General features: G+C 41.0%; 1 protein-coding gene across 2 annotated transcripts in view; it reads right to left on the minus strand.

Annotated features, from left to right (window-relative positions):
• Positions 1–750: 750 nt before the first annotated feature.
• The window catches only part of BTBD7 (BTB domain containing 7), a 55,794-nt gene continuing 41,717 nt past the window's right edge, over positions 751–14,827 (minus strand). Inside the window, exons 7-12 of one of the 2 annotated variants that reach the window (XM_084288552.1) lie at positions 14,470–14,613; positions 14,124–14,237; positions 12,478–12,667; positions 9,363–9,541; positions 7,281–7,709; positions 751–5,605 (exon numbers count right to left, since the gene is read on the minus strand). In XM_084288552.1, the coding sequence (XP_084144678.1) occupies positions 4,790–5,605; positions 7,281–7,709; positions 9,363–9,541; positions 12,478–12,667; positions 14,124–14,237; positions 14,470–14,613 (1,872 nt within the window). In that variant the 3' untranslated portion in view covers positions 751–4,789. The remainder of the gene's footprint in view (positions 5,606–7,280; positions 7,710–9,362; positions 9,542–12,477; positions 12,668–14,123; positions 14,238–14,469; positions 14,614–14,827) is intronic. The other variant, XM_084288553.1, reaches the window with a different exon arrangement.

Below are 14,827 nucleotides of genomic sequence, written 5' to 3' on the forward strand. Positions count from 1 at the left end.
AGCAACAGCATTCTAGTTTAGGAAGCTGCTCTTAAACCCCATCTTCCTGGCCCTGCAGGGATGCCCATTAGCATTTATGCTCATACAGCACTCCTGCTTCTTACCTTCCTCCCCTTTCTGCCAGGACATCACCCAAAAGATTTTGCTGTTGCACATCAAAGTGAGAGCGTAGCCAAAATCTGCTGCTGCTGGGTGACGCTTCTAAACTTCTGTCATCTCTCTGCAGTAGTGAAACAGCTGTTCCTGTGAAACAGAGTTAATGAAGATTCAGCTGACACAGGATACCTGCAAGTCAAGGAAAGGATGCTGAGTATTTAATTATTAATTAGTCTTTGGCTCTGAGGAAAACAAGCATTTTCTACAGCACAGCTAATGCTTGCTGCCTTGTCTATGAACGCTGTTACAGACTAGTTATAGCCAGCGAGGCTCTAGCCAGAACTCACTGAGTTATTTTAGTGAAGCGCTTTATTTTTTAATGATTCTTTTTTTTCCAGAATCACAGAATTATCTAGGTTGGAAGAGACCTCCAAGATCACCCAGTCCAACCTCTGAGAAGGAATGACAAAACTTACAATTTTTCCTAAGAGCCTGTGTTGCTACAGAGCACCTGACAGGCCGTGTCTCATCACTCCTTCCCCCCAGCCCGGCAGAAGTTACCACCATCACCACCACGCACCTTTCTGCTGCTCAGGCACAGCGCTGGCAGGCTGCCGGGAGCAGGTAACTGAAGCAGCCACAGGCAGGTTCTATACAAGCCATTTATTTGAAATGCCAACTATACGTAGGATAAAGTCAGTGTTACATGCTTCTCAGCAACAGTAGAAAAATAGAACCAGTGAAAACCTTTGTACAACTGTAATGGTACTCAAAAGAGAAATGTATTGTTTTACAATGTATCACACAAGACTAGAATTCAAGTTTGGAGGTACCTAAATAAAAATACTATTTTTTTAAAAACACTATGTACAATTGAAGCGTAAACAAGTTTTACAAAGTACTGGTTATGCAGGTCGTAGAAAAAACACTTGCATAGGACATGAAGTCAGTTTAAGAAAGTTTTTCTGAGCCTTTAGCATTGAAGGCACTTGACTTTATACCAGTAACAACACAAGGACAAGAAACAAAACCGTGACATTGCAGAAGGCAGAGCTACCTTCTGGAAGTACAGATAATTACAGAAACCCCAAATATGGTTTTACAGTTTTATCTCTCAACCGTTCCCTGTATTGAGCAGAGCTCAGCACCACCTCTACCATAAGCATACAATTATTAGAAGAACTAACATTGCCTCAAACAGCATGTGTATTCTCTCAAAAAAACCCAAACCAAGGAAATCTATGAAGACAAACATTTGGGACGTTCAAAGACCAAAACCCAAGGCTTACAAGTAAGGGTGGCCACAGCCTTAGCTTTCAGAAATGAAAAGCATGACAAGAAACTGCCAAACAACACAGCAGTTATTAACACACAACTACAGTAACTCCGTGGAACAGTAAAACACTTCAAAGGAAGAATCTGTTTCAGGAATTCAGTTATTCAACGATATATTAAGGAAAAGAGGAAGGGCTCAGGGAAAGGGGAGTAAGAAGTTTTTGCATGTTGCTCACTAAATGAAAATCTGAGCTCTTAAACAGAAGAAGGAGCACAACTCTTCCTCAGCCAAGAAAACGTGATGTCCACACCTCTATCCTAAAGAAAAATACGGTCACTGATCCATTGTCTCCATCAAATTTGTAGGAGGAAAGGATGTTAATTTCCAGCCTAATTGGAAAGTGCTTCATGTAAACAAGGAGTTTTTGCACCAGTTTCAGTAGAAAGAGAACAAAAAGCAGCAGGTAGCACAGGTACGTGCGTGCTGCACAAGAAGCATATGAACACTGGCTTCTGATTAATGCTTCCATGAAGAAGAATAAAGATGGTCTCGCTCCACTCCCTCCCTGTCCAACTAGGTAGGAAATCCTACTCTGGACTACAAAAATACGATTCCAGTAATTTGACAAATCCTTTTCCGCTCAAAATCAGCTGCCATTAGCTGCTATCATCTTCCTAACTCAAAATATACAAGTGAAAACAGATTGTCTGAATGGCCTGATTGTCTGCGTGGCCTCAAAAGGACTTGCCTTTTAGTTTGAACCTACTTTTAAACACTTTATTCTTTTTAATACTGTTCTGCTTCTGAGACTTCAGAAGCAATTTTGTATCCTAAAAATGCAGGCATGTCCCCCCCCAACCCCAGAAAGACATTTCTCACCAGCTTATTCCAAAGACAAACCATTTCATCATTTCCCTCAAGCCATAACCTCAAAACTTTTCAGCCACGTCCCCACAAATTTTAAGCTTAAATCTGTAGACTTCAGCCCCATCTCAGTCCAGGCACACAGTGCCGCATCAAACTATGAGTAAAAATAGTTTCCTTTGAAAGTACATTTATAAATTCCAGGTAAAAATAAGTTACTCAGAACAGTAAGTCTTCTGAGGACAGCTACGACTTCTTAGCAGCTAACCTACCAATATATATATATGATGCAAATGCAGTGAGTTTTTTTTCTTTCTTTTGTGTGTGATGCTAACTAATGCTTCTAGTGCTCACGGGCAAGAGACCAAAGTGTCTGGTTAGAGCTACACAGTAAGACAGCACTGTGCTCGGATCTTCAGAATAAATCCAATGAACCTCAGTCCCTGACCCACAGGAACCTGCTCCCCTCCCCACACCTTCCTGCATTTAACACTATTTTACACTGCAGTCCCACACCAGTTACACTCAGTGGTGATGAGACCAGGGCTCATTCTGACCACGGTCAAAAAGCAGTTTAAAAGAGGGTAATGGAGGAAAACACACATCTCCCCTCACCCACAAAACACTTACATGACCTGTGCAGCTTAGTTGTGTTTCTCCTCCAATCCTACACCGTGCCTTTTTGGCTGCACCTCGAGAGGAGTGCCTGCAGAGCTTTCCTAGAAGCGGGAGGCGTATGTATGTAAGCATGTAGGAGACATCATGATTTATTGGTCCACAAACCCACATCTTCATTTATCTACAAGCTATTTGGTAGTTCTGAAATGCAGTATTCAGTATAGTTCAGTAAAATGGTATTGTTGTCAGGCCTTGCATGCTTTAATGGAACAAGGTGGGTAAGAAAAACTGCCATCAGCTACACGTAAATTTGCAGAAGATTTCTCTTAAAGTAGTATTTAGGCATTCTGAACTGCAGGGAACAACCTAACTTCGATATAGTTCTTAGGTCACACTTAGGATTAGTTTTCAACTACAGGGAAATCCTTTGTTATAGAAACTGCATTAAAAAACCACAAACAAACGTGTGTTCACCAGTAATCACTACGCTGCAGTGGCATCGGATCCCTATCCTAAATGCAACAAAGCTGCTGTAAGAACTGCACACTGGGTATTAAGAAGGATGCATTTAACTACAACCGTCACAGTCGTGTTGTTTCATCTCAACCCAGCAGTAGGGAGCCAGCCCCAAATCTTCACATTCCCTCTGCATATCATGTTAATAGATGAATCTCATTCCTGTGCTTTAAAAAAAAGCAAGATCAGGGAAGAGAAGCATAATTTAAGAGTGCTAAAGCTTCACACATTTGACAGTGCTAGAGCAGTTACTCTTCATTTGGATTTTGTTCACAGAACAGTGGCAACTACGAAGTCAGAAACACTTCAGATCAGATAAGGAACACTGAACGACATCGCTAAGAGTGAAGCCCTTTTTAAATCATAGGCAGGAGAAAGCAAGGCAATGAGCAGTCACCTCAGCACCTCTGTCGGAGAGGGAACCTCTCAGCTGGAGAGCTATCAGCCAGGCAACAGCCTAGGATACTATGCCTTGTCTTCCTGACATGCCAGGATTTAGCATGAATCCTCAGCTCTAGTCTTCACTTACCCCCATGCAGGGGTAGCTGGAAGAACAAGTTATTACTACCCTTTTTACAGTATTTCTAGATTTACCTCTGCATGGTCAAATGAACAACTCAAGTCTGGCTAACCAATAAGTGCTCTTGGGTGATCATGAAATTCTCCATGGTCACAGGCGAACCACAAAGCAAACAGAATCAGAAAGTCAGATCCTGGTGAATTTCACTGGAATTTGGACTCCTAAATATCCCCTGGACACTTAAAATCCCAAGTGTAATTCTTGGAATGGGCTTGCTATATAAGGGTAAGACCAGCTGCCAGAACTTCTCAAACAGAACAGACTGGATTCTTGCCATAGTCATAAAAATCAGGAAGATTTCAGATCTAAACAAAAAAAATTAAACTAAAAATGTAGTATTTTGATGTGCTGTTCTTTGGAATTCCTATAATTAAAAAATAAACACATTGTTACTATCTCGTAAGAAAATACATTTCATTATGTGCAACCCAATGCACATAGGGAATTGGCAGGTGAAGGGGAAAATGCAAAAAGTATGAAAATACAGTCCTTTAAATGTGACAATAAAGTTCAACAGATTAGTACAAAACTAATACACTAAAATAGATGTACAGGTGCAAAATGCTATCAGGTTGTAGAAAAAAGGTACCAGCTTTTTTTTTTTTTAAAGGCTTAATTAAATCTGATCGAAAAAAGTTTCCCACAAAATAAAACCAGAAGCAGCATTAAAAAACCGATAGCATGCCGTCTCTAACAAAGCAATGTATGTATGTACAAAAGAAGTGAATGAAGCTGAATTTATCTGCTGGCATGAATGAATTTGTCTGACAGAAGTCAGGCCAGAAGTTGCAAAGAATGGGATACAACTCTTAGGCACAGAGAAATAGTGGAGGTTGCTTTCATAGAGCAGATTTTTTATACAGGAAGTCTGGTTTGTTTGGAGACCTCCTTCCTCTGCTTGCTGCATCTTCCCTTTCCAAATCTGCATTTCTCTGTGTGCCATGTTCCAATGGCTCATCATCTGCCAGTCTCCTGCTGGGTCTCTCTTCTTGAGCTTCAGAGGTGTACGCAGAGAGCGAAGGTCTGTTGGAGGTTAGCCCGTAGGTTAAATCAGTTTCCATTTTTGTTCTTCCCCTGATGTGAACTGGGCCGTTACCAGCATTCTCCTGGGTAGCCAACGCCAAGTCCAGCCGCTGGGGAGGTTGTTCTAAGACATCGAGGTGTATTGGCTCATTCTTTTGTCTGTGTTGATGCCCGTCTTGGGAGAGCAGGTATTCCCTCCTAGAATCCTCTTGCTTTTTAGGAGATATCTGGGAAGGTAGATAAGCTGACTTTAAGCCACTTGGTGATGCCTTATTGTGGCTGTACAAATCTGGGCCAAAGTAAATGCCTTGCGAAGGCGAAGGGCTGTGCCTGTTTGGTGCTGGAGTGGAAGGTCTGCATGCAGCATTAGAGAAATCATAGAAGTCAGGATATTCCTGCTGATTTTCTCGAGCATCTATTTTTTGCTCTATTGCATGTTTCTTTCGAGAAGTAGGCATGTGTCTGCTCTGAATACATGAAATGTGCTGGGGTGGACCGGGCCCTACCTCTGTAACCGTCTGGCTTAGTTCTGTGTCGACAGTGAGCTCGGGTAACCTTCTGTCTTTTAAAGACATTGCTGACACACCCATTGCAATATCTGGCATCAGTTCGTTCAGCAAGGGCTGAGTACACTGGAAAAGAAAAGAAATAGGTCCATGGGGAAAAAAGCAAAAGCTAAACACAAACTGTATTTAGCACAGTTCCTGCAATTCATGACATTTTCTTAACCTACCTTCACCTAGATTGACCTTAGCCAGCAAGTTTTCTATACCGTTTAAAGAACACGCGTTTCCCAACCTCCACCCTCCTGCTAGCTTAAGACCTTTTCTTCATGAAGTGGCTGTGCTACAACAGGAGTACCTTCTTAGACATGTTATATTGTGTTATATTTAGTAAGAGCTCAGTGCAGGACCTAACACAAATGGTTTGCTATGGCAGAGAGTTTCAGTGCAGGGAAGACAATGAAACATTTCTTTCCTTACTATAGCTATAATCCCTCAGCTTGCATTTTAAAACAAGTTAATCAGATGTATGTGTATGCGCACTAGCCTCAGGGCTGGGGAGCACCAGTTACAAGGCTGACAAGATCCATGAAGTGCATGGATCTCGTAGCATGTACATGTACTTCTTCCCTATGCCTGCAATGGGACTAGCAGATTCAGTCTTCCAGATAGAAAAGTTAACTTCCACTTGTATTTAATGTTTCTAATGAAAGCAATTTTAGTAAGCATTAACTACTAGTAACTCACTAACTGCAGAAAAATTAAGGAACAAAACTATGATCTATACTACATTTATTTCTCCTTCTATTTTTAATATATTTTAGGTGAAATATTCCCACTGTGAAGCAGGGAGCTGTGCCCTCCTGCCCAAGCTATAGATGAACAAGCTCAAATTTATATCAACTATCACAGAAACATCTCCATAACATTACCTTTCTGAAGTCTGCACTGACGAAGAAAGAGAGACACTTCTACTACAAATTAAATCCTTCAACTCAGACTTATTTTTTTCCATTGTTTGCTCAAGTTAAATATTTTAACCTGAAATGCAGTAGTGCAATATATTTAGGGCAACTGCTAAAGGAAAAAAATAAATCATGTTTCCATTCAGAACTCCAGATCAAGTCTGCACCTAGACAGCAGGCTTTCAGTATGACAGAACAGTACGCTGAAAGTTTTCTCACTGAATAAATGATTACCAAGTTCTTTATTTAGCTTTTCCTGTACTTCAGAGCTATCACTTGGTTCATCATCTGTTACAGTTCACTGTTCACAGTTCATTGCATCATACTGTAGTTCAGTAACTAAGATGTTTTTCTTTAAATGCCGTAACAAATTATCATATCTGCAATTACCAATTTCTGCTTGCCTATCCATTTTAAAATCTTTTTCACGGATGTGAAGCCTTTCCATTCTCCACAGGCTCCCTTCACACACAACTGATTAGTTCAGGGCTACTTACCTGCAAATAGCCAAGATATCATAAATATTTCTACTGTTATAGCATACAGTCCACTACTGAAGTTTACTTGTGCTTTGTTTTAATGTGGAACAAACTATGCTATTTCAGAAGCTTTGCAAGACTTATTTGCCCCTTCAAAACTACTCCTGCCCCTGGAGCATTCGTCTCCCAGGGATGAGACCCTGCCTTTCAGATGCAGAAGGCTGATGACTGGTTTTAACAGAAGAATCTCCTGTCCAGCACGCTGTTTCAACTAAGCTGTTACCTCATCACAAGAATTCTCTCCAGCTCCTCTCAAGCTACTACAACCTGCCAGAGGTGGGGAGAAGTCGCAATACTTACTACTTGCTTCTCAGCTGCCATCACTGCCGCTGCTGCAGCCACCGTTTGCCTCCCCAGACCTGTAGTGTTAGTGCAATCCGGAGGTGCTGCTTTCACGCTGGGCAAGTAGACGGGTGGCGCAGCCTTGGGAGCTGTTCGGGAGTGGAACAGTGAGTGATTACAAGGGTAAGAAAAAGAACGCGAGGGATGTTGACTTGGCACCCTTTGTTTCCAGCCCACTTTGAACTGGTTGTGAATAGGAGTTGCTGGTGGGTGGTATGGAGGTGGAGGAGGGGGCAATGGAGGATGAAAGGCCACAAAAGAGTCCAGTTCTGTAAACATGGTTTCTGCAGTGGGAGTGCTGTTAACGCGGCATCGTCCAGACTGCCTCATTGTCAGGAGCGGGCTTTCATCCCCAAATCGCTCATCAGGAAAGAATTTGTGAGGATTCTGCAAAGGAAAAAAAAAAAAACAAAGTAAGAAAAAGAAGGAAGTCATCCAAAAAGTCTCCTAAACTGACACTTCGGAACTTTAAATCTGCTAGCTCTGTAACAAGCTAGTTGTGCCACTGAACACCTAACCAAAGCTCAATGCCATTACAGCTACCATGGAGTGATTTTATTTTTTAAACACAAGAAGCATCAGGTTCACTATGTGAAAAAGCTGCCCAACAAATGCAATTTGCTGCACAGCAACATAAAAACAGAAGGTTATTCCAGTTTCCCAGAACTGATACATCCTATGCAGATCTACTGAGTCACAGGAGAAAAAGGCCTATGTGATTCAAGAATAAGTAATCTAGTTTCCTAGTTGTGCCTTGACTGTTTTATGAACTACCTCCTTAACAAGAAATATAAGCTGTTCATGTTCACGTTCACTCCCACATTGAGTACTGTGTTCAGCTCTGCTCTGGAGCCCCCAGCACAAGAAGGACATCTGTATATTAGAATTAGTACAGAAAAAGGCCACAAAGATGATCAGAGGCTGGAGCACCTCTCCTGTGAGAACAAGTTGAGGGAGGTGGGATTGTGTAGCCTGGAGAAGAGAAGGCTCCGGGGAGACCTTACAGTGTCCTTCCAGTACCTAAAGGGGGCTACAGCAGAGCTGGGAAGGGACTCGTCAGGGTGTGTAGTGATAGGACAAGGGGGAATGGCTTTAAACTAAAAGAGGGGAGACTTAGATTAGATATAAGGAAGGAATTTACTCAAAGGGTGGTGAGGCACAGGAGCAGGCTGTCCAGAGCAGCTGTGGCTGCCCCAGCCCTGGAGGTGTTCAAGGCCAGGCTGGATGGCCAAAAGGTTGGAGGTGTCTCTGCCAGTGGCAGGGAGTTGGAACCTAGGGGATCTTTATGGTGCCTTCCAACCCGAACCATTCTGTGGTTCTGCTGTGCACTCCAATTGCACACCATTTACAGTCAGTTAAATCACACCATTCTTTTTACAGACTTATTTCTTTATATCTTAATGATTCAAGCGTTAAGAAAAAAAATCAAAAGAGAGGTAACATTTGGAATTCGCATCTGAATGCCCTCATTTGTATGCTACAGATATTGTACAAAAACTATTTGCCAAATATTCGACTAAATCAGAGTAACCATGATTATGTAACTCAGATTTTGTAATGTTTCAAAACCTAGTTTCAACAGGGGGAAAGACTGACATTCTGTCTCCTAGAAAAACAGCTTTTAATGGCCTTCAGTTAAAAACAAATCTACTACTTCTGGTGCTTCCTTGAAGGATCAGACAGCATATTTTAAAAACTGTTCTATCCTACTTAAAAAACAACCCTTTAATCTCAATCTACTTTAAATCCAAGATTCAACCTTCTTCCCAAATATCTGTGGCAGTCAGAACACCATTCATGGCAACAACTTCTGAGAAAAGTATTTATACATTGCACCTACATGTTTATAAAATCACATCAATCAAATGCAGCAGTCTCACTGGACAGTTCTGAAGTTTGAAGGCATTTCAAAGCATCAGTGTTTGTTCCACACCTGTGTGCATGAAGCAGCTCTTTTACTGCAGATCACACATCCAAGTCAGTTCATAATCAGAACCTGAATCAAAGCATTTGTGACCTTACTACAGCAACTTGTCCTACCTGCAGAAGTTCAGCAGCAGCATCAGAAAGTCCAAATTCCCGCAGCACACGAATCTGAATCTCGTAGCTGACTGTGGCACCTTCTCCACAATTGAGAGCATAAGCTCTTTGCACCTGCTCAGTGTGACGAAGCTCCTGCAGCCTTTTGATCATCTCTTTTACGACAAGGAGGTTGGGAACTGGAGGGACAGCAGAGCACGGAATTGAGGACAACAGATTACTTTTCAGGCTATGAGACACCAAGTCCAAATGCAATAGTTACATTTAATTCTGAAGGAACATCTAACATCAGGCTGGCTAAGCTTTTTCTTTTTCTTTTCTTTCTTTCTTTTTTTTTTTTTTTTAAAAAAAAAAGAAACATTCTTCCAAGAAGTTTGACTTGCACATGTTCCTTGGAGCATCGTTATGGGGTAAGACACATGGGATAAGGCACACATCATACTAATGGTAGAGACACACACCATTTTTCCAGCTTCTGCTAGAGTAAACCACAAATACAGCCTTCTTTTCAAACCCCTTATAATGCAGGAATTTTATGATTTGAGGTAGGGGTAGGATATCTTAAATAACAACTGACTGCTCCCTCATGAATACTACAGGCCAAGAATTCATTGATTTTTCTTGGCATCCACTTCATACTTTTAGTGGAATTCTGTAATCACAAAACCATAATACCAGTATGTAAATTCTAAAAAAAAATTATACAAACTAAGCCAAACTAAACCTGCTAAATTATGTTGTTTTATGCAGCCATGTTGAAATCATTAAACAAAGCCTTTCCAAAAGGAAATAATATATAATTTGGGGGTATTTATGCTATTGCAAAACTTTCTCATGCCACTCTTTGCTGCTGTTTGATGATGAATAATATTTCTCTGTGGTCTTTCTGTCCTCAGGAACATATACATATCAAGAGAGAAGACAAACCCAAATCTCTGAATACGTAAGTCCTGGCATCTGATCCATTACCAGCTTTACAAGGGTTATATATTACCACGACCAGATGTCCATAATGAAAGCTCATAAAAATTAAGTGGATCAGACAGCAAGAACAGTGTGAAAAGACATTTGCATTACACAGAAGGAGAAAACCCAACACTGTACAACTACAACTGTTCCCAATTTCCCAAAGTTTACATTGGTACAAGAAATGTATCTAAGTAACAGAAGATATATATATATTTCCAAATTGAGTTCCTGTACTAGGAAAAACTACAGATCAATTCTACCCTGTCTTCAAGGCTTGGAAACAAGTCTTCTACCTTATGTTCCATACACTTCAATTGTTCTTAGAAATCCCAGTTTAGCAATCACATGTTTTGCTATACCCAGCATTTTCCTAACACTGAAAAAAAAAAAAAAAAGAAAGATTTGAGAAGTTTAAGTCAGTTCTCCAAATTATTGGTTATAAAAGTTATTTAAATTTAATCATGAAAACGTGCTATCTTCTCAAACCCTTTTTTGTTTTTACACACTATTGTTCATGTGAAGCATACAGAAGAGATGTTTTTTTTTTATATATATATAAAATGAAAAATACAATTCATTTGTAGGATTTCCAATTCAAACTGGAACTGGAAAGCACCAAAGGAAACCCAATTACCTGCAGAACCTAGCCTCAAAGCAGAGTACAGACTTCAGTAGAGGTTTAACTCATCTCAGAGTAGCAACAGTAGCACCAGGACAAGCTGCCAACAGCCTTCACGCAAATCAAGTCTATGGGCAGTGAGTACAAGGAAGATGCAAGCGACAGATGGAGAGTACCTAAGCTGCAGAGAACCTCCTGTTCCAAGAGCCCAGCCCAAGGGGCAAGGAGATGGTGTTGCCTGACTTTCCCTTCAACAGCTCCTGTGAACCATCTGTGCTTCAAGGATGGATTTCTGTGCAAGTTAAGGGTTTTGTACATGACTTCATCTCCTCAAATTAATTGGTTCCCATCTACCCTTCTTGCCTCAAGCAATTGACAAAATAATCAGTTCTTTTGCATAATTACAGAATGAAGCAAAGCAGGCAGTTACCAGACAATACCTGTGCTCCAGCTACTGTCCAGGCTCACAGCTACTGGCAATAATTCCTACATACTACATTGTGCAGCAGAGTTTCAAATTGGTCAAGATGCCTCACTGCCCCCAGAGACAGATTTTTTTTCTGAGAACTTCTGTAAAATATTAAGAGACCTTTGAGAACTTGCTTCCTTTATCAGCTTCTCCAGAAAATAAGATCTGGTAAAATGTTATCAAAGTCACATGTAATGATGAAATATTTCAGATTCAATTGGTGGTAAGTGTTCAGTATGTTTATGCTTTTCTGTAGAGGGAGGAAAACCATCTGAATACTTCAATGCCACAGTTACAGGTCTCTGAAAGGCCACAGTTAGAGGTCTCTGAACATTTTTATTTATTTATTTTTTTAAATCAAGATACAGAATTCTTCTGACATTTCCTTTAGGCTTTATCAAGTCACTTCCTCAATCACAAAAAACAATCAAGTAGAACAAAACCATTCCAGGAATCTTTCTAGAAAATTTACTGCAGTGCTTAACCAAACAGCTTCCTAATACTTCAACTTAAATACTCTTGTTGTAATTTAAGCCTACTATTTTGCCCTGCCTCTAGCCAACCATACGAATAGTTCATCTACTTCCTTCCACATAGCTGACTGCAGGGAGACACCACAGATACACAAAGAGCTTATGAACTGGTGAGTGGGGAAGAGCACGGCAGGGAGATGAAGCAGACCATTTTTCTGATGGCATGTCATCTTTTCTGCTTTTCTACAAACTCCTGAACTGATCCACATCTACTTAGGCATGATGCTCTGATCTAAAAATGGACGCCTTGCAAATCACTCGGCAAAGCACGTTAAAGTAAAAGCCCTTCCAGGAGCTTACTTTTTACCTATTAATTATATACGGATGGCATGATAAATGTCTTCAGAATAAACCAAAGCAAAAAGAACTACTGCAGGGTACAAAGAAGCATAATCTATGAAGCATCCCTTTCTGAGGAGGCTGATCATAGTTTTCAATCATTCACATCCACTCCCCCATCCCAGAGCCCCCAGCCACTCACTCCCATGAGAGTGAGCAGCATTACAAATGACCCAGCAGCCTCACCTGGGATTTCGTTGGCTATGACTGAAGGAGGACTGGACTGGTTAGCAGTAACTTGCTGGTGGGTGATCATATGACAGCACTGCGGCACCGCGTTGTTTACCATGTAGAGGGTGTCTGGCACGTTGGACATTCGGACCATCCGCAAGCGAACGAGGTCTGTCTGTTCCACCATCATTTCATCCAGGACCGACTGCAACGACAGCCATCGGAGCCCTCATGAAGGCACTGCGCACTCACACCCACCAGGAGCTGCCTCAAACACAGCCCCAAGGCCACAAGCCTAACACCGGTCTAAACTGGGTCCCACATTGTATTTGGCTTTTCCACGGCATTTTCTATTCCATTTTCCAATCACTACTAGAGTTGGCTTTCAGAGCTAAAAGCAGTCAGGGGGATAAAAGTCGGAAAGACTGCTTTGTATGTTTTGTACCTTCTCAAGGCAAGACCCTCTGGACTCTCAGACAATTATTACCTATAATTGTCAATTCTGTGACAGTGAGTAGAAGACACTGCCTTCAAAATGAAGTGTGTTTCCCTCAGATGTCTTCATAGAAAGAATTACGCTATGCACACCTTCAGTTAAGGTTCTAATTTAGCTTTTTTTTTTTTTTCAAAAATAATGAGAGGCTAACAGAGAGTAATAACTTACAAGTCACTTATGTGCAATTTTTGCATTTTCCTATAAACAAACTGAATAGGAGTAGTCACCAGACAGATAATGAGAATAATTCCTCTAAGGTAAACTGCTAATGATACTTCTTAAAAAAAAAAATTAACAGCAAAATAAAACAAGATTCCTAGAGGAAAAAAAAAAGTGTAGAATGCACTTATTTTTAAGATGCTAAAGCATTCCAATACTATATACCTGAAAACTAAGAGTCAGTGTTTTTATTACATGTTCTTTAACACATTGTTAGTTTTAATAACCCAAGGTACAAAGATACATTTTTAACTGTCTAGCCTTCCTTCGCTGCTTTAGTGCCACCTGGCACTCTTATCTGTGCCCAAAGTAAAAAATAACTTTCCTTTTCCCCTCCCCTCAATGAGTTATGTCAACAACAACTCACGCTTAGAAAGTGTTTTCTTCCTTAAGCAGAGGCCAAAAGCTCTGACTTCAAGACCGCAGTGTTCAGTGTTTGCAGGTGGTGTGGATGCACAGAGCTCCACCTAATCACCTTGTCCTGCCATCACCTGCACTGCTGGGACTCAAGCTCCTGACATAAGTCAGAGCTGCCTTGGGGTGGGGGGTGACAATGGCTAACCATTTATAAGGGTCCCGTTCTGTCAAATACAATATGGCATGTTTCTGTTCTGCACAAAAGCCCTGTCACCAAACGTCACCGTCATCAGAGGTGATGAGTGACCTTCATTTCACAGTCCTCATGCAAGATATTTAATAAGAAAACTACTGTGTGAATGGGACATGAGGGGCTTCAGTCAAGTTGGACACTGAATATTTATTTCACTTTGCATAGGATCGAAAGAATTTTTCTTCTGCTCTAATTCAAAGAAAAAAGTGAAATATCAGAGTCCTCTACCCAGTGGAACAGAAATTCTCCACCCAGCTCTAGAGGGAGCTGGGGAGCCTGAAAGACCTGGCACCGAGGTTGCTGACTAGCTGCAGACTGGGACTCTCAGGCTCTCACCTTGCCATCCGCCTGCCAGGTGGGCTGCCGAGGAGCTGGGCCGGCAAACTGGCTGGAAACCAGGGAGGTTTCCCTCAGAACGCTGCTTTGTTTCCGGTGGAATTTCATCAAGATCTGTCTCGCAAACATTTCAATTTCGACAAAAAAAAATTTTGTTGAAATTTCTGACCAGTTCTAGAGACTTGAGCCTGATGATCAAACTTGTAAGTCTTGTTAAATTGAAAATGTTAGTATTTTAGGGCAGTACATGCAAAGAGAGACAAAACATACCGACATTTTTCCCTGTTTACAGAACCCCCTGATGACACGAGTTTAACAACAGCCAGATACCATTAATTATTATTACCTTAGCCTCCTCCACATATGGTGAGAACAGTCTTGGCCGCACATATATCCCAGCATTTTTTTGTCGCAGCCAGGCATTTGACTTTCCACCTTCTGACGTTGGTAGCATGTCTGAAGGAGGAGTACTAATCAGGCCTCTCTTCATCTTTAAGAATGAAGAAAAAGTTTCACGTTTTACTAAATAAAAAATGTATGGGGAAAAACTTGCAAGAAATGCACTTCATACACTGAATCTGTACACCACTGTGGGGTTTAGCTTTTCTTTAAAAAGTTTCCTGATAGATTTAAAATATAAAAAACTTTAACCTGAGTAGTTACTTATATCTCACTTTCAGTAATAACATTTTAGTAATCCTTAA

Source organism: Netta rufina (assembly GCF_964035555.1).
Source record: "Netta rufina genome assembly, chromosome: 5".
NCBI lineage: Eukaryota > Metazoa > Chordata > Aves > Anseriformes > Anatidae > Netta > Netta rufina.